At 38.8% G+C, this 21,337-nt stretch overlaps 1 protein-coding gene across 1 annotated transcript in view; it reads left to right on the forward strand.

Moving 5' to 3' along the window:
* The window catches only part of LOC127805645 (probable 3-hydroxyisobutyryl-CoA hydrolase 3), a 34,910-nt gene that overhangs the window by 4,184 nt on the left and 9,389 nt on the right, over positions 1-21,337 (forward strand). The window contains exon 2 of the mRNA XM_052342395.1: positions 10,519-10,587. Within this exon, the coding sequence (XP_052198355.1) occupies positions 10,519-10,587 (69 nt within the window). The remainder of the gene's footprint in view (positions 1-10,518; positions 10,588-21,337) is intronic.

The following is a 21,337-nucleotide window of genomic DNA, read 5'->3' on the forward strand; positions in this document are numbered from 1 at the left end:
TAATTAATAAGTAGACTTCACAGATTAGTTGGTCTTGTGCGCACACCCACGTACAAGAGGTTGCGGGTTCGAATCCAGGGAAACGAGAGGTTGGAAAATTAAATTTTTAGCATGGCCACCTAGCACGCGAACATGCGGCCACGTAGCAAGCACGGGGGGTGCCAGGCTCGAGCATGCTGGCTCGCACTTGCGAGCGGCTGGGCGCTCGGCCTTGCAGCTTATGCATTGGTGCGATAAATAGTGGCGGTTTTAAACCTGCCGCTAAAATTAAAAAATTTTGAATTTTTATTGAAAATGCAATATTTTGCAATTTTTTTACAGGGATTTCGAAAATGCTGCTAAATATTTTAAAACTGCTGCTAAATCACTTAGTTTGTAGTGGTTTACAAATCACCGCAAAAAATAGCAGTTGCTAAAAATCGTCACTAAATGCTTCACGACGCCTGATATAGCGACAATTTTCAAAATCATCACTAAATTATGTTAACCGCCACAAAATGCAAAAAAAGGGCCTTAAAATGGAAAAAAAAATCGCCGCTAAATGCTAATTTTTTTGTAGTGAAGGGACTTTTAAGCTTGGCTTAGGGTGATCAATGGCCGACCAAAGTGATCATTTTGGGGCAAAATCGGTCGAAAGAAACCAGAAAAATTACCCACTATAAATCGATTTTGAAGGCATTTTTTGGTGGGTTTGGACGGATTTAAGTCACGGGAAAGCCTTAATTAGTGGCCTTGAATGAAGCAAAATACGTCGTTTTATGGCTCAATTTGGTCTATAAAAGGCTACCCAAAGTGGCCGATTTCTTTCAAAATTAAAGCTCAAAATCGGGCTCATTTTAAGGCAAATCAAAGGTCATGGATAAGGGGCTTTTGCTCTAGAGAGTGTGAGGTTCATTTCTAGAGAGTTTCGCGTGTTTTCGAGTGCATTTGATGGGGTTTCGAGGGGTCACTGGAGTTTGAGGCGGGAGGGTTCGGCCGAGGCTGTAAACCCTCATCTGGGCTATCTCCGAGCATCCAAGCCAGCCATCGCGATCGACTGGAAGAGAGCTTCAAGGTCGTGTGATGGTTTTCATCACCGGTGATCTCTGGCGCCTGAGAAGACGACCGGCTCGTGAAGCTCACGCGCTAACTTTCATGCATAGCCATTCGCCCTAGCATGTGTAAGCGTGTATCCAGTAAGGTTTTTTTGAATTTTTGTTAATATTTTTCAAATTTAATTTTAGGAATTTTTGTGTAAAAATATTTGAAAAAATATTGATGTAGGCATTTATTTTGAAATGCTAGAGAAGAAAATTGGAGAAAAATAGAGAAAAAAACAAGAAAATTATGAAAAAAATAGGTTTTGATGTTATTTAAATAAATGTCTTGGATAGGGTGCTTTGGGACTTGAGGTGAATTAGAGGGTGCTATTTTCGAGATTTGGCACGAAAATTGAGGTCATACATGCTTTTCGAATTTTTTGAATTTCGTGAAAGATAAGTAGTACCACTCAATTGGATTTAGTTTATGAAAATGGCTTGTAAGTGGTTCAATCTAAAATCCAGTTTTATGTAACACTACAAGAAAAAGAGGTATTGCCGGCGAAGTTTTCCTGGCGGTTTCAACACGGTCGGGAAAACACCACAATAAGTGTTTTTGTGATGCGTGTCTTGAGGGATGCTAATAATAGTAAAACTAAGATACCATAGAGGGTCTCTAATGTAAGTGTTTTTGTATATAGTTGTTATGCAATTTTGAACATGTTTTATGCAATTTCATAGTTAATGTACATACTTATAGATCTATTATTTTTCAATGCAGATCGAAAAATATATGATATGCAATTTTGGTTGGAGCATCATGGTAGCGTAATCAAGGGTTATCTGAGGTCACTTGGACATGTTTTAGTTTAGGGTTGATTTGTATGTGCAAAAATGGTATTGTGTAATGAGACGAGATAAGATCGATCTTTCTAAATGATCAAATGTGTTGTACTTAAATAGATCTATTGTATACAATTGTTATATTTATTGTGTGTAGTGGGTGAATCTTTTAAAATTGTTGGTGGTTTTTTGTTATACAGGTTTTGATTGCATTTGATTAATGTTATATAGAGGTTTTAAAAATCTTTTTTTTTTTGAGTATTGCCGGCAGTTTTAGGTTTTTCCCGACGGTTTACCTTTATCGGTGGTTTTTTTACTTTTTCCTACAGTTTTTAACCTCCGAAAAAATCAAACCTCTTGTAGTGTAAATAGTTTGATCATGTTGTCATGCCTTGTTGTAAATACATCATGTAGATTGCATTTATATGCTATGATGAAATGTGCATACATTCACAATGAAATTTACGGTCACACGTTGCATGGGTTTGGGATTAGGTACTGGCGCCGTTGTTTTGCCAATGGTGCATCTATACACCTCGGTCTAGTAGAAAGACTGTAAAAAATGACAGGTAATCTTAAGGTATAGTCGACCCAAACATGAAAGTTATGATGTTATGTGTAATACCTCATATCTGTGTGAAGTTATCGCGTAATTTAGATGAATTTAAAATACCAAAAAGTGGGTTTAAAAGTACAATAAATTGTCAAATTGACTGAAGGGAGTACCTCGGACCCTAGATAATTAAGAAAAATTGTATAGCATTATAAAGTAATATAAGTTATGATTTTTGATAATAAAAGAAATTAGATCTGGAACAGTTTTTGGTACAGTTGTCGACCGGGCTGAGAAAATCAAATCGACGTAGGAGACGTCCAAAAAATCAACGGAGCGTGTCAAGGACTAATATTTTATGTATAGAACAACCCTTAAGTGATTTCGGGTTGAATCGAGTGGATTTAAGGTCAAAACGATCAATCAGGCCTAAGTGTAATTTTCTAATTTGCCCGAGGGAGGTCAAAATGGTAATTTTTTGAAAGTTTCCAGGGAAAAATGAGAAGTACTAATCTTGAGGGTCTTAGTGATGGTGCTGGGAAGATTAGGGGCTTGAGGATAAGGACTAAAATGCAAAAAAAAAATTCATGAGGGCCAAACTGTAATTTTCAAAAAATCTGCTCAGAAATGGCAGATTTGGCCGCAATTTGTGGCCGAAAAATCTGGAGATTTGCAGCTGTTCTTCGACAGGGCATGGCCAAGGTCGCGTAAGGGCGAAGCAAGGGTCTCTGATTGGTCGGAAAAACCGACGAATTTGGCTATAAATAGTCGAGTTTTGGTGAGGGTTTGCATCAAAAATTTTACTTCGAATTTCTCACTTTTGGGAGTGAATCAGAGGTCGGGGATAAGGGGATTTTGTTCCCCAAGTTGTGAGGAGTAATTTTGGGAATTTTGAGGGTTTTTGGAGTAGTGTAGGGAGTGTTTTCACATATATATATATTCGGCCGTATATATATATATACAAATTGTGTGAGTATTAAATCGGGTTGTAGAGTGATCGATCGAAGGATCTATTAAGGGGATTTTGGTCGCAAGGCTATGGGTAGCAAATCTAGAAATTTTCGTGTCAATTGGAGTTCGAATCGAAGGCCAATTTGATTCGTCGAAGTTCAGTGGCAGGTAGCTTCGCTGGATTGTTTTTGGCCAAATCAGAAGGCTTCCGGTGGGTTTTTCCAACCAAAATGGGTACCATTGGGATCGACTAAGGGAGAGGAGCAGGCTGGTGTCGTCACTTCGATTTTCCGGTGTGCCGTCGCCAGAGAAGATGACCGGAGGTATTTTTTGTATTTTTTAAATACTGAAAATATAGAAAATTCAAGAAAAAGGAAATAAAATTCTGAACAAATATCCAGAAATTCAAGGAAAATGAATAGTTTATTTTTATGAATTTTTATCCTAGAAATTTCTTGAGGAGATAATTATTTTGGATTTTTAAAGGGAAAGGTAAATGGAAAATAAATATGAGAGATTTTTATAAAATTCTTAGAAATTTCCAGAAGGATAAGGAATTTATTTTATGAGTTTTGGTGATTTTTCTTGAAGTAGATTCAAAGGAAATCAATGAGAAATAAATTTTCTCAAGGAAAAGTAATTATGAAAATTTGAGAAAATAGGAGAAAAATCTGGAAAATTTCTAGAAAATTCCATAGGCTTATAAATATTGTTTTATGAATTTTTGTGGAGAAAAATTTAGAAAAAATGCTTGAAGAGGTATTTACTTGAAATTATCGAGAGAAAAATAGGAAGAAATTAGAGAAAAATAATGAGAAAATTGGGAAAATAGATATTGATTTCCCTTTGAATGCATACGGTGTCTAGTGTATTGTTGAGGCTCAAGGATGACTTATAGTACGCCTGGCACGAGAATTGAGGCAGTGCACAAGGATCGAGGCAATCTGAATACATTCGAGATAAGTGGTTCTATTGAAAAACTTGTTTATGGTATATGAATGGTTTACTGTGAGTGTTCATCCCCATGACTAGGTTTATTGTGATGGTTGTCCAAACATTTATTTATACATGTATGAAATTTCGTACGATAAATTGCATACATTGAGATGTTGATTTTATGTCAGGCATGTTATGTGTTTTCCATGTGGAACGTGGGCTGTTAACCTATGACGTAGCCCTCGAGTGACAGCACTTGGGATGCGTGCTGAGGGTTAATGCTATATAACCCACTTGAGACGGGGCTGAGACGGACTTCACCCTACGGTACTCAAGTGGCAAGACTGAGAGTGGACACCACCCCCGGGTGTTGGCTCAAGTAGCGGGGCTGAGAGTGGACACCACACCAGGTTCTTTTGAGCAATAACATTAATATCGAGGTGACGTAGATTCCGGGGATAGTGCTGATGTGACACTCTTAGGGTTAGGGTTGTGTTGGGTTTTGGAATGCTTTTGAGTAGGAGCGTAATGCCTAACAATGACAATGGGGGTGATTCCCGAGTTCATATGTCAATGTTGTCCCTCTTAAGTAGGATTGTGTTTGCTAATGGGTCGATGTGGTCGTGTCACCTTTAGAGATATTGCATTTTTCCCGGTTAGGGTTAAGTGCTATGTGGGATTCTCTTAGGCTGGGGCATGTCAGGATTCATCGATTTTATATGTGATTTTACATATTTTCATGAAAATGTCAGGGTTAAGTGCTATTTGGATTATGTTCCTAGAATATTTAAACGTTCCAGGTGAAAGCATGTCATCGAGATGTAGCTGCGATGTTTAGTTTTCGTAGGTTTTTGTCTATGATTATGATGTTCAAAGGTTATGTAATATTTTGATATTTTCATGTGAAACATCTATCTGGATATTTAATTGTAAGAGTAATTGGTCGGTTATATATCATTGAGGTTTCGATCTTGCTTTCGCTAATGTGATTAATAATACACGTCTTAGTCCATTAATTTTTAAAATTTGATATGCTGAGAAGGTATAATGGGGATTGTCGGGAAATGATTATAGACTTATGTTGTGTGTATGATGATATTGAAAAAAAATAAATAAATACTCCCGGAATCTCGAGGTAATGCTCGTTTTGGGAAGACGGGGCGTTACATTATGTGCATTGCATTCATACATATGTATTATGATGTACTCTTATTTAGATGATTCATCATCTAATGTGGGTCTTGCCTCTAGAACATTTAAACGTTCCAGATGGGGTTTAAAGCAAAGACATAGAAGTGGATGAAATGTAAAGACGCAAGGCATTATGAAGTTTTTTTCTGCATTTAGTTCCTATATTAAGACCCGATCATGTATTAGTCGTGCTATGTTATGCTTTAAGTTATGATATGTTATGTTTTCAAGTTATGTTGGAAAAAAAAAAAACTTATGTCACGTTTCAAGTTATATTGAAGGACTTAAGTACTATTGTCGAATAATGTTGTGTTACTAATTACGTTGAGACGATCATGTAATATTATTAGTGTTTGAGATATGTTGAGGTTCGATTCTTGCTTCCATTTTGATGATTACCTAGTCTAGCATATATGGAGTAAGTAAAGTTGATAATAGGCAAGTAGTAGGGAAATTTTAAAATTTTATCATGGAGAGTTATATATAAATATATATATATGTAGTCAAAATTTCCTAAGTTATAACATGCCTGTGGAAGTGAGGTGTTACAGTACCCGATCCAGTACTCCCAGCCTTTGGCCAGTACACGGTTCCCAAGTTCGATACCCTCCATGCAATGCAACATATAAGGAATGCAATGGCTCTTGTAGCATTAACGTGATGACAATGCCCCCATAAACCAAGCATCAGGCCATGCTACGCCCAAGTAAGAATTCACACACACGAATGCTCTAATGCATATGCTCGCCTAACATACATACGTCAGCACTCACAGGTCAACTGTGTCATGCCAATGCTCACGCTCCTAACACATACAAAGCATCACCTCACAATGAATGCAACTCATGATCCAACATCATATAATGAGAAGCAATATAGTAATACTATACAATGCACGCAACCACAAGCAATCTTATAAACAAGGGACATTCATACACTCTCAATTTTTGTCTATTAACATTTTTGATTATTTCAGATAATTCAACATTTAAATAGGTTCCATCACATCAATTAGGTGCAATTATTTGATAATATTGGTAACTAGGTCAAGGTGGAAGTATTCGATTTCATAATTTAAGATTAAACAAATTTTAAGGAATGAGAAGTTATAAATCAAACATACATTTCCAAGGAATCCCACAAGCTGAATATTTGCCCAAATGGCTGAAATCCTATACCAAATCAAAGCTTATCGAGTTAGGGTCGCAACAAAAAGAATGGATCTTAATTCTGATATCAGGACAAAAAGTTATGGTTCAATGAGTATAAGGTGTGTAGAGTTGAAAGAAATGGATTAGTCAAGTTATGGAAGGAGTAGTCAACTAAAGCTTAGTCGACTGAGAAAATTGATTAGTCGACTAGGTCAATGGCTAACATAAAAATTTGAGAAAACTAACATTTGCTAAGTCGACTAAATCCAAAAATTAGTCAACTCGATGCACATAGAACTCACAAAATGGACCCAAAACACTCCAAAACGACCACCACTAGCTTCCTAACCCACAAATGTCATTCCTTAAAGTAAAAATGGGGGTAAACAAACCCTAACGAAACACCAACAAGACCCAACATCATGTCTACAAGAAGACCCACTAAGATAAAAAAATGGAAGCAATCGAACATTTTCATGGAAAATATTACAATATTTACAATGGAAACTTTTTGAAATGAAATGGAGAAGAAATGAAGGAAATACTTGCACAACCTATTAAAAGAAAGTGCAAGAGAACTTATCTTTAAAGCTTGAATCGAAGAGAAGAAGAAGAAGAAGAAGAAGAAGAAGAAGCCTCTTCAAAGCTACAAATCCTCCCACCTTTGAAGCTCCTATTCCACCAAGAAGAAAAAGAAGAAGAAGATCTGTCGAGAAAGAGCAAGGAGATGGAGAGAAAGAGGAGAAGTTGGAAGGAAATGAGAGGCATGGGGGAGAATGGGCTGCATGTCCCTTCTCCAACCACTCCATTTTTAAATTCTAATTTTGCCCCTCATACTGCACATATACACCATCAAATATTCATGCCCATATTGGTAATTTGCTTCATTTTCTATTTTCTTTCCTCTTTTCTTTAATCTCTCCAATTATAAATTTTCCCATTTACCCAAAACTTTTTCAAACACAATATGCCCCTTTTTGTTAGTTGCCACATTTTTCATTTTTATTTAATTATAATACCACATTTTATACACATGGGCCCAAGCCCAAATCAATGGACCAACTAAACAAAATGGCCCATTCCCATCTTAGACCCCAAATAAAATAACACACACATATTTAATTTATTTTAAGCCCAATGGCCTCAATCCAAAATTTATTTAATTTAAATAGAATACAACACAATTGCATTTGGGCTTAACCCTATTTGGGCAACCCAATCCATTAAAGATGGGTTTATTTTAACTTCCCACATATGATAATAACATTTATAATTAATCCACATGATTTACTTACAAAAATTTTGCCACATAAAATATTTCTCAACATTTAATTTAATAGGGCAAAATTTTCAATTTTTATAAATAAAATATTAATACTTTCTAAACTCACTAACGGGTTGTTACACGTGCCCTTGATTCCGGCAAAAGAGATAAATCACAGATGTGAGACTTTTTTTCATTGCATAGGACAATAATCGAATTCACGATCCACCAGAACAAACATAGTATATCGCTTGCCCGATCACTTGAGCTATGCTCTAAGATACCAAAGTTGAAGTTTTTGATTAAGAATATCTACTGTACTTGTCTTATCTCCCACCCCAATGTATCAACGTGTGCAATACACAAAAACGAAGTCTTTAGAAATAGGAAATGAGCTAATGGTCATTAGAAGTCTTTGTCTAGGACTTAGGCACTTGATTAATTTTCCTGTCGGCCAACCACCGCAGGCCTCAAAAACAACGAAAATGTGATTGTTTTGTAAAACATTTATGGAAAAAGTGTCAGCGCTGTCGCCATCTTCATTATACATGTTAATCTGAAACATATTGGTTGATGTAAAATATGTAAGCTCCAAGTTAATTTGGTTTTACCATTTTGATCGCAGAATATAAGGAAGAGTTGTATACTTTCCTTTCATCCTCCAGTCATTTTATAACTCTGCGTAGCTAAGAACGCTGCATTGCTCCATGGCAATTTCCGTCCAGAAGCAAGTAAATCAGGTCTCTTTTTCACTCTCTCTTCAATAAGTTAATTTGCTTGTTGATTTCTTTTTTACTTTTTTGTTGGTTTTGTTAACTGCTTATATATGGTCATCAATACTCCACAAGGAAAGTTAAAAAGAGAGACTTCTTTTGGTTTTTGTTATGCTTAACACGGTCATACATGGTTCTGCTAAACATCTTTATTTTTTCATATATAGGTAGTTTTTGAAGAAAACTCAGGAGTGAGAAAAGTGACACTGAATCGAATGAACAAGTTGAACAGCCTCAATTATCAAATGGTACGTTAAGAGAGTGTATGCTAAATTTTAATTATTATTTAATTTGCTTATTGGTAATGATGCATTGACAGAAAGGAGAGCCATCAGTTGACTTTTCTGCAAATTGATTTTCCTTCAATACTTTCTACGGTAGCACTCCCCTCCCCTATTAAACGATTTCTCGTCTGAAGGGCTAAGCAGAATTATCGTAAAGCCTAAACAGATATAGAAGTACCAAAACTTTTCTACTAGCTAGAAAGTTATTTGTGCATCCTGCCATGCCATGACCATAACTTCCTTCTCCTCAAATGCTTCATCTTGGTCATGTATACTGCATGTTAGTTTGGGAGGTTACGATATTCCTTGCTCTGTAGTAATGAAACTAAGCGACTGCGCCATTTAATATAAGATCATGTATACTGCATGTTAGTTTGGGAGGTTACGATATTTCTTGCTCTGTAGTAATGAAACTAAACGACTGCACCATTTAATATAAGATTGCAATCGAATCGAGTCCATAAGCAGAACTTTGTTGAGCTCAAGCACATATGTGAGTTAGGTGAAATTGCTATATCTTTTGTTAAGAGTCCTATCACACATGCAAGTTGGGTTACTCGGATTTATATTAGCGAGATTAAATAAATTAATGCCTAGAAATTATTTTGGTGTCTTTTGGCTTTCCCCATGATCTGTTAGCTTTTCCTAGGTCTCTTTTGAAAATTTCCATATATAGGCTTTTGGACTTCCTTTCCAGTCCTTCTCATAAATGTCAACAAACTTGGCTTTTGCGTTAATGTTTGGGTTTATCTATGCTTTTCCAATGTCTCAACTGTCACTCTCTCTCTCTAGTGGAAGTTATTAATTATTGAGTGAGATATATTTTATGATTACACAATTTAATAATCAATTTATATTTTATAATACTGCGATGTGATCATTTAGAACAATATTAAGGAGTGCTATTTATAAACAACTACCAGAATAGGATTCAATTTTTTCGTATACATAGTGTTGATTTGTAAATTTGTTTTCTAAGGACATCCATGATTCATCAACTACGTACTAAAAAGTGGTCCATGACTCATCTCTAACTTAGTTAGTGGACAATCAATTGGAGAAGCAAAATAATTAAGAGCATAGAGCTACTCCTTGAGTGTTTTTATTGTGTTTGAGTGTCTTGAGTTATTTTGAGTTTTTATTTTTAATTCTCAACAAATCGTGCTCTCATATATATATTGGATTTCAATATATGTTGTACATAATTTTGCATTTTCTTTTACTCTAACATAAATCCTTTCTAGTTTAAAAGCCCATGCGCTAAGCCTTAATTAATCTCATACTGGCTGGGATCAATTATATAATAATGACAACTTGGATATGGGCACTGCTTTGACGATCCAGGCAGATTAATTAATTATTGAGATAACGTTTGTTAAAATAATTAAGATAAATTTAATAAATACATTAAAAATGTTAAAAATCTGAAATATTTTTTATATCTTATTTTTTCTGCTTTATATCTTAGTTAACAAATAATATCTGAGATAATAATGTCTGAAAAGCAACATCATTTACTAAGTTGACTACACTTCCAATTTTTGTATCCTCAGATTTGTGAAATATTGCACAAGTTGAAGGCGTACGAGGAAGACTCCACTGCCAAGTTCGTGATTTTAAAGGTTCGTGACTACTATAGCCAAATTAATTAGACTCTCTGAAACATCTTTTTTTCTTTTTATGAGTATTCATCAAAATCCAAAAATACCAACTTGGACAAAAAAAACTGAATAATTGAAGCAAAATCTAATCACATGCAAATAAAAAAAAAATAGAAGAGATCTCAAATAGGTCATCTAAGCACTTTTATCTACATACAATTGAGGGCGTGCAATTTTTTTTTTTTTTTTTATGTAAAAGAGATATATATATATATATATATATAGAAATAACTAAAAAGTCTGTACAGAATACCATCTAGGACATACCCTAGAGACCACACTCACATAAGCGAAAACAGATATACAAGAACCACACACGACAGGATCAAAACAACATAAAAAGAACACATGGAGAAGAAAAAATAACAACTCCAACTTGAAGTCAATAGACTGAGGCAAAAGGCGCTCCAAAGCACGCCATCGTGGTCAAAGAGAAGACCAGGAGCAAATAGCAAACTCGAAGGCAGCCACGGAGGAGCTACCAAGCTAAAAATAAGAACAGAGAGAAACCATAGGACTGAGAGGATAAACATGTATCAACTGGTCTCAGGACCAATATAAGAACATACACTCAGGACCATAACCATCAATATATGGACCTAAGCCAAGAGTGTTGGTCGACAGGGAGCCACCAGACATGTCGAAGCGCACAGCTCTGTAGAGTATGTGAAAAATGGATGATGACCAATCGAGCCCACGCAACAAACTGTATCTGTTGGGTGAACTGGTTCGCAGACCGCTTGGAATCTCGCCAACACCGGTTGTTGCGCTCACACTACAAAAAATATACATGACAAGGATTCTTACCTTTCCATCGAGCAGTCGCCCATAAGACCCCCGTCTCCCATCAACGCCAAGGCCACGTGAACTTCATTGCACGTCGGAAAATTGACACCACCTGTCTAGAATAAAAGCACTCAAAGAATAGATGGTTGTGACTCTCAGACTCTGCCTTGCAAGGAAAACACTTATTGGGAAATGGAAGAAACATGTTAACACGATCAAAAGTATATAATCGTTCTCTAATTGCTAACCATAGAATGAATGAACTCGCAAGAACTCTATATCCAAACCACACAAGCTGATACCAAGAGACCTGATCCCGTTGCTGTAACAACCCTTGTAAGACAGACTTAACAGAGAAGACACCATCTTGAGCAGGGGTCCAAATGAGCACATCATGGCAACCCACCCTAGGGGGGCAATTGGCATCCGGTGCTGGATAAGCTCCGGGGCATGCAATTAAGGGCATGCAATTACCTCCCTCAACTTTTAAAATTGTTTTTGGTCATTTAATATTATGATGATATGAATTATTATGTTCTCTAATACTTGATTTTCTTAAAATAAAAAATATAGAGACTAAGGTCTTGACTCTGTCACTACTTAGATCTTATATTTGCCTTTGGAATCTAATATAATAGATAAATAATCACAAATTTTTCTTTGCGTGAGTAATTATCTGGACTCAAAAGCCATGTGAATTTTTCGTTGAAGTGTGTTTGCATATACCTTCCTACAACCGTTGTGATTCAATGAATGAAAATAAAAAAAATTCAAGTTCAGTTTCTATATAAAGTAGTGAACATATTATGTCGCATTTATGTTAAAAGAAAAGGTTGGGCACATAATAAATAATTAAAAATGCTTGAGGCGTGACGGACCTTATTGGATGTAAGGATACTTCCATCCCTTGAATGGTGCAAAAGGCAAAAGTAGTTATCCTTCTGATGATGCAGAGCCGATCATCTTTTTCTGTCTCGAACCAAGTACCTGCAAAAAGGGTGGGGACTTGCTCCCCGTGATCCCTCCGACGCTCAAGTCAGTTCATAGGGTTTTTGAGGAGTATAATAGTAATGGAAAAATAATATATGAGTCCCTTAGGAGTCAGATCCACATACCTGTAGAGGTTGCCCTCTATTTATAGATGTCCCGTGGCTTTTCCCTTAGGAGATAAGATATATTTCAAAAGGAGAGGTTGATCCCATTTTTATGGGGAGAAAAGATAATCTTCTCTAATAGAGATAATTCTTGGGATATTTAAAGATATCATTGGTTGACTTAATCTTCTTCTTTATCTCTTTCCAGTTCAAAATCATAATAAAGATTATAAAGATAAGCGGAGCTCCTAAGTCTTGACACGTGGCGATCGCATATTGGTCTTTACTAGCACACATGGCTCCGAGTTAATGGTAATCTCCCAGGGGTAGTACAGTAAAATTGCCCCCTGTAAATATTCACTCATCACTTGCCCCCCACTCCTTGAGCTGATCGAGTAAGGAGGTTGGGCAGCTGAAGGAGTAGTTGTCACTGTTTTTCCGAGCCTCTGTAAAAAAATTCTGCTAAAAATTTGGGTTAGCAGTCTCGGATGCTGAATTCGCTTCTTAAGTCTCCCGGTGCCTTTTCAGTCTTCCCATGCAAAGGGTGATTAGGTCGCTCGAGGTGATAGTGACGTTCGAGAATTTTCCTTATCTTCGAGGCCGCTGGCCGAGGCTGTGTGCCTTGTCTTCGGGGGCCACTGGCCGAGGCTATGGTGGCCGAGGCCGCGTACCTGATCTTTGGGGGCCGCTGGCCGAGGCTGCGGTGGCCGAGGCTGCGTGCTTCGTCTTCGGAGGCCGTTGGCTGAGGCTGTGGGGGCCGAGGCCGCTTGCCTTATCTTCAGGGCCGCTTGGCCAAAGCTGTGTTGGTCGAGGTCGTAGCCTCCGAACTGATGCCTTTTGGTCTTCATTTGGCGGAGGTTCGTAGCCTCCGAACTGGTGCCTTAATTAGTAGGGGTGGTCCCCTTTGATCTTCATTTGGCGGAGGTTCGTAGCCCCCGACCTAGTGCCTTAATTAGTAGGGGTGGTCCCCTTTGGTCTTCATTTGGCAGAGGTTCGTAGCCTCCGAACTGGTGCCTTAATTAGTAGGGGTGGTCCCCTTTGGTTTTCGGTGGTCGAGGTTCAAAGCCTCGAAGTCGTTCCTTAATTATTAGGGGTGGTCCCCTTTGATTTTGAGTTGTCAGGAGTTCGAGGATCATATGTGACCCTTTTGTCTTGAGTTGTCCGGGGTTCGGGGCCCCCGAGGATCACTTCTGATCCTTTGTTTTTTAGTGTTCGGGGGTTCGGGGGCCCCCGAGGATCACATCTGATCCTTTGCTTTTGAGTGTTCGGGGGTTCGAGGCCCCCCGAGGATCACATCTGATCCTTTGCTTTTGAGTGTTCGGGGGTTCAGGGCCCCCCGAGGATCACGTCTGATCCTTTGCTCTTGCGTTGTTGAGGCCTTTCAGACCTTCAGTTTTCATGCGCACATAATGGCTTGGATTATAGTTGATGACCGAGATTTTAAAGAATATTCGATATTTTATTTTTGCGGTTCGACGAAATGCCTACGTCCGTAATTAAAGAATAATAACATTTTGTCTTCGCGGTTCGGCGCAACGCCTACATCCGCAATAAAAGAATAACAAATATTTTGTTTCCGCGGTTCGACGTAACGCCTACGTCCGCAATTAAAGAATAACAATATTTTATTTTTGCGGTTCGACATAAAGTCTACATCCGCAATTAATGCACTCTTCATTGCTACATGACTCCCATCCGTAAAGACCATAGTTTCCTTTGCCAAGCTTATCAAACTCCATTGGTTGTATCCTTTAGTTTTGGGAGTCTAAAAACTAGAGCAGTGCCTGGACACGGGCCTGAGCTGCACAACTGTAATGGAGGATCGTAATCCAGTCGGTGAGATCGTGAACCAGCAATCAAGTACCACATCATCTTCTTTAATACCACATGTAATAAAATCATATGAAGCAATCATAAAGAACCTAGAACCCTTTGGAATGGAGGATGAGTTCCAAAAATGTTCTGTACCAGTTGCCAATGACACAAACTGAGTTCCAACCGGATAAACAAGAAGCGCATTACCGGTGCCCCAACACTTGACCTATCTGGAGACTTTTGAAACCCTATAGAGAGTAGTTATTCCCGAAGCTAAGGCTTCAAAGTTCTCTGATGCGGCCGAAACTCCCAAGTTGGTAGACTTTGGTCCCCAACAAACCATTCCACTTTCTCTAACACTACCACAACTGAATCCTTCGTTGGAAACAACTTTTTTGAAAACAAGCGTACTAACATTGGTATCATAAAATAGGGCAATCTGTTTTGAACTCAAACTATTATATGTTTGTTTTACACTGTCCCAGCAATCAACAATACCTAAAATCATTATCAAAATAATACAAGCGCCTAATGATATTTACCGGCAGTGATATGTGAATATGCAATTGTTTGGAAGGTGGGGGGAATGACATCAGTACTCAAATCATTCAAATTCCAGCAGTACGCTTGTGAGGTGTTCGACAAAATACCGCACATAAACCCGTCGCCGCCTGACAGAGCAGTCACGGAAGGGATGTAGGAAGAATACACTTATGGGTTCGGGGATGAGGGAGACGGAGATCCTATGGCGTTTTGGCCCCAGCAAATCACAGCCTGCTGCGCCGTCGACGCCGAACGCGGCTCAGCTTCTAAAAAAGCTTTCCTATGCCTTATAATATAATATGTATATGTACATGCTTAATAGCTTTTTCTTCAACCCAGCATCCCCAGGAAGCTTCCATATGTAATATGCATATATATATATATATATATAAATGAAATAACTCTTACTTCTGGGCTTGATTTTTCAGCAAGCTTCTCTTTATAACATAATATATACACATAAGAATGCTTTCTGCCCCCAACTTCTACGAAAGGCTCTTCAAATATATACAAAATTCCTCTCGCCCTTTTTCAATTTTTTATTTTTTATTTTTAAATAAAACAATAATTGAAAAACGAAACGGCGACAGATGCAAAAATATTAATTGAAGGAACATACCATTAATTTTATTATCACATACGTGTAATGCATTCTTTCTCAATTGATTTGATTTGGCTTCATGCGACTTGAGATTGTGCTTGGCAGACAGAAAGAAAAGACGATGGCCCCACGGTGGGCGCCAATTGATGATGCAGAGCCGATCACCTTCTTCTGTCTCGAACCAAGTACCTGCAAAAAGGGTGGGGACTTGCTCCCCGTGATCCCTCCGACGCTCAAGTCAGTTCATAGGGTTTTTGAGGAGTATAATAGTAATGGAAAAATAATATATGAGTCCCTTAGGAGTCAGATCCTCATACCAGTAGAGGTTGCCCTCTATTTATAGATGTCCCGTGGCCTTTCCCTTAGGACATAAGATATATTTCAAAAGGAGAGGTTGATCCCCTTTTCATGGGGAGAAAAGATAATCTTCTCTAATAGAGATAATTCTTCGGATATTTAAAGATATCATTGGTTGACTTAATCTTCTTCTTTATCTCTTTCCAGTTCAAAATCATAATAAAGATTATAAAGATAAGCGAAGCTCCTAAGTCTTGACACGTGGCGATCGCATATTGGTCTTTACTAGCACACATGGCTCCGAGTTAATGGTAACCTCCCAGGGGTAGTACAGTAAAATTGCCCCCCTGTAAATATTCCCTCATCACCTCCCATGATACAACAAGCTCTCCCAAAAACACGCGTCCACTCATGATTTTGAAAATAAAGGGAGTAACAAGTAGTGAATAGAAGAACCCAACAAAGAGCAGCAGTAGGAACATGTTGGTATAGTCGAATATCTCATATCTCACAAGTGCAGGGAGAGGTATTTATAGGCAAATGATGATAATGGTGGAGAAGAAATCGGCACGAGGAAGGTAGAAGAGAAGATTAATTCAAATGAGATGATAAAATAAGGATTTGGAGACTAGTTCTTCCTCTAAAATAAAAGATTAATTCAAAACTAGTCCACTCCTGTAAAACAATAATAAAATAATTTTTGAAGAAAAAATGAAAAAAAAAATTGCCATGTGTGTAGTATTTTGCATGGAGGGGGCAAATTCTCAATTTTATTTTGGGTTTACCCAATCTCATGCATGTGAGCCCAAATCCTTCCATAAGTTTTACAAATTTATAAAAACCTAACAAACTCATTTGGTCCTTGCTACGAGATACTTATATTGGGCGTCTGTCTTTTTGTTGCCTAAGCAAGTGATAAAGGAGTTAGAGTGCATCATTAGGAATTTCATTTGGAGTGGGTCAGGTGAGGATTCCCACAAAGCTAAGGTTGCATGGCGTGATGTGTGTTGTTGCAAGGAGCAGGGAGGTCTTGGTTTAAAACCTCTTTTTTGATGGAATCAGGCTATGCTGACTAAGTTAATCTGGTGGCTCCTGTAAGGCGAGAGTGAGTCCTTGTGGGTTAAATGGATTGACACATTTCAAATTAAGAACAAATGCCTGTGGATGCTCCCAATGCCGTGTTCGTGTCCTTGGTACTAGTGGAAACTATTATCTGTCCGGCGAGTGGTTAGAGATAAGTTTGGGTGGAAAGTGGGGGATGATAGCCGTGTTTTTCGATCTATGGTATGATAAGTGGCACCCCCTCAGGATCCTTGTCGATCGTTTCTCCTGCCAGCTCTCCCGACGGCTTGATATCTCGATTACAGCTCGTGTCTCTGAAATCATTGTTGATGGTAGGTGGGAGTGGCCATCGGACTAGACATCGCCATCCTTGGAGCTTATCCAACACCGGATGCTAAGCCCCCCTAGGGTGGGTTGTCGTGATGTGCTCGTTTGGACCCCAGCTTAAGATATTGCCTTCTTTGTTAAGTATGTCTTACAAGGGTTGTTACATCAACGGGACCGGATTCCTTGGTATCAGCTGGTGTGGTTTGGGTATGGAGTCCCTACGTGTTCATTTATTCTATGGTTAGCAATTAGGGAACATTTATATACTCTTGATCATGTTAATATGTTTCTTCCATTTCTCAATAGATGTTTTCTTTGCAGGGCAGAGTCCGAGAGTCACAATCATCTATTCTTTGAGTGTTCTTATTCTAGGCAGGTGGTGTCCTTTTTCCGACGTGCTATAAAATTTGCATGGCCCTGTCGTCAATGGGAGATTGGGGTTTTATGGGCGGCGGCTTGGTGGAAAAGTAAGAATCCCTGGCATGTTGCTAATCGTTTAGTTTTGCAGGCGATGGTATATTTTTTGTGGGGTGAGCGCAATAATCGGTGCTGGCAAGATTTTGAGCGGTCTGTGAACCATTCACCCAACAAATTCAGTGTGCAGTGTGGGCTCTGTTGGTCACCATCCCATTGTTACATACTCTACAGTGTTGTGCGCTTCGACATGTCTGGCGACTCCCTGCCGACCAACACTCTTGGCTTGGGTCCATATATTGACAGTTATGGTCTTGAGTGTGTGCTCGTGTATTGGTCCTGGGACCATTTCATACATGCTTACCATCCCGGTCCTATATTTTCTCTTTATTAGCTTCGTTAGCTTGATAGCTCCTCTGCAACTAGTTTCAAGTCTGCTATTTGCCCCTGGTCTTCTATTTGACCACGATGGCGTGCTTTGGAGCGCCTTTTGCCTCAGACTTTGTCTATTCCATGTTCCTTCGTTGTGTTCTTTCTATGTTTGTTTTGATCCTGGTGTGTGTTGTAATACCCCATGTTCGTATGTAGTTGCCACGTAATTTCGATGAGTTTAGGATACTGAAAAATTGAATTAATAGCAGTTACAAGTACCGAATCAACTGCAGGGAGTGTCTCGGGGTATAATTATCTAAGAAAAATGATATGGTTTCGATGAACGTTCCGAGATAGAATTTATGGTATCAAAAGAAATCTAATCGGGAATAATTTTTGGTATAGTTAAAATCCAGCTGCCATTTAGGCTGCAAAACTGAATTGTTGTAGGAGACTCCCGAAAAATTAGCGGAACCCTAGGGGGGCTCCGGTTTTTCGTAAGGATCAACCCTTCAGTGGTTTCGGGATGAAACGACAGCCCGGTGAGGACACTGGGATGGAATTGCCAATATCGAGTAATCTTGAATTATTAATTTTGTGTTTTCAGTATTTTAATGCCAAATAATTCAGTGTTCAAGAATATTATGGTAATTAGAGAATTATTTTAATAAATGTAGGGTTAAAATTGGGCATTTATATATATATATATTCATTTATTATAAAGTAATTTATATGTAATATATATATATATAGAATATATGTATACACGCATGGTAGAGGCTCTGTAAAACGCAACCCACGCCTGTGTAAATTTTGGAAGCCTTTACACGCAAACTCCATGCCCGCCGAGATTTATGGGAGATTTTTCACGCCAAGAAGATTTACACGCAATGGGGTACGGCCAGTGAGGGGAGGGATTAACCGAGCGCCTATAAATAAGGAGCAATTGGAGAAGAAGAAGCACGGGAGCTTCGGCCAAGAGCTTCGGATAGAGGGGGGCCAAGTGATGCGAGAGAGAAGGAGGGATCGAGCTCGGGCTGGGCGTTCCGAGAGAGAGAGAGAGAGAGGGAGAGAGAGAGCGAGATGGAAGGATGTGGGCTGAAGTCGGCCATGGCTGTTCGCGAAGCAAGCTCGAGCAAGGCAGCTGGAGCGATCGAAGGCACTGGCAGCAGGTCGAGGCAGCGACTATGGGTGCGGCGTCCGGCGAGGGCTAAGGCGAGCAGCAGCACCGGTCAGCCATGGCCGACGCAAAGCTGCTGGGCGCGAAGCAGGTGCGGCCATGGCCGCGGGCAGCGGCTGTGGCTGGCCGCGATGGCGGTGGTCGCACGGGTGATGGCTCGCGGCGGCGGCGGTAGCTGGTGCGTTGCAGACGTTCGCGGGGAAGCAGGGGAGGAAAGATGAAAGAAGGAGGAAGAAGAAAAAGAAAAGAAAAAGAAAAAAAAAGAAAAATGATGGGAAAAAAATCCTAAAAAATCCCAAAAAAATAGAAAATTATGTTTCGGTGATATCCTGGAGATTTTGGTGAGAAAAACGGCTCGGGCACGCGTTTCAAGGATATGGCACGCATATCGAGGAAATTCGAGATGTTAAGTTAAGGTGAGTAAAATTCCCTAGAAAATTTCAGAAATTCCAGAATATTATTTTATGAATTTTTGTAGTGAAATATTTGAGAAAATATTTTTAGAAATATTTAATCTAGATTTATTGAGGAAAAATAGGAAGAAATAGAGAGAAAATTATAGAAAATGCCAGTAATTATGGAAAAAATAGGTTTTAATGTTTATTTAAATAATTATGGTGATTAGGATACTTCGAGGCTGAAGTTGAAGAAACTCGTGCAAATTTTGAGGTTGGCACGCAAATCGAGGCAAGGCACGAATTTCGAAGTAGCCCGATAAGCTCTAGAAAGTAAGTGGTACTTCCTCGAAAATGATTTCATCATATTGACATGTCCTGATATGTATCCATCACGTAGACTGCATACATGACTATGAAATGCATAAATACACGTTGATATCATCGATCACATGCATATGAGGCCGTAAGGGGTACGAACTGGCACCGCTGCCTTACCAAGGGTGCACCCATACACCCCGGCTTTGAAAGAGGTGGCCGCTAAAATGGTAGGTAGCATGAGGGGTGCAGTTGACACCTACGATGAAAGACATTGCATACACTCATGACATAGCATTATGTACCCTTACTTAGATGGTTCATCATCTAACTTGGGTTCGCCCCTGGAACATTCAACGTTCCAGTCGGGACTTGCAGAGATGATTCTGAGATTGGTGAGATGTAGTGACACGAGACGTCGAGAGGCGAGTAAATGTACCATGTTGTAATATGAATAGTTTAAGAATTATGTACATTGCATTTATTTTCAGAAGCTTATGTAATAATTTTGTAATAAACACTATGTTCGGTTATTTATGTAATGCCATGAGCAGGTTCGGTTCAGCTTCCGCTTTGTATTTATTTCTAGTGTAGATATCTCGCACTAGATAAGGTCTTAGGGAATTTCGGGATAATGTAAAGATAAAAAAAAAAAAAGACCAAATTTCCTAAGGCATAACACGCCCTGAAGGAGTGGGCTGTTACAGTTGGTATCAAAGCTTAAGTTTATTGGAAGACCTAAGTGACTCGGATATAGTGAAATTAGAGTTAAACCCTATTTGAAAATTAGGAAAGAGCGAATTGGAGACTTAAGAGGATCCGATGTTGACAGAACCAGTTAGTAGGACCCTCAAGTAAAGGCGTAAGGGAAAGAAATTCATGGTTCGTAAAACGAGATCCCTATTTGAAAATTTGGGGATTGTCGGTTGAAGGCTTAGAGGTTACTGGATTTCAGTGTTGAGTAGTGGAAGTACATGTCTAGGCAAGTTCTGGCTAAGGAAAGACTTGGTATTTAAGTGTGTCCATTTGTGACCCATCTCTCTTTCCTGGGAACTTACTTGGTGTACTATTCACGTATAAACACTATTCTGGTATACGATTACTATTCTTGGTGAATAGTAAAAGCCTGATAGGAGCTAGTACAATGATCTAGCTATTGAAGTTAGGATCCAATGAGATGATTCAGGTGTAATGTTGACTCGGTAACCATGATTATAGATCCGAGAGATTCAGAGACTGTTGATTTGAGGTCATTAGTCGAAATCATTGCGATGAAAGATAGGATAGCTGGTAGTTATCAAAAAGGATTAAGTCATAGATGATTAGTCTGATATGACATAGCCTAGATGTTGAGTTAGGATCGAATGATAAGTATTTCGAGGACCATTTAGTATCTCGGAAATAAGATGAGTAGATCAGGGATCCAACGAATTGGGTCAAGCAAGAGGTCGAAGATGGCCAAGTGATGGCGTATGAGTTAAGTCAATTGATGAGGTGACGGTGGTAC

Source organism: Diospyros lotus, chromosome 7 (genome assembly GCF_014633365.1).
Source record: "Diospyros lotus cultivar Yz01 chromosome 7, ASM1463336v1, whole genome shotgun sequence".
In the NCBI taxonomy this organism is placed as follows: Eukaryota; Viridiplantae; Streptophyta; class Magnoliopsida; order Ericales; family Ebenaceae; genus Diospyros; species Diospyros lotus.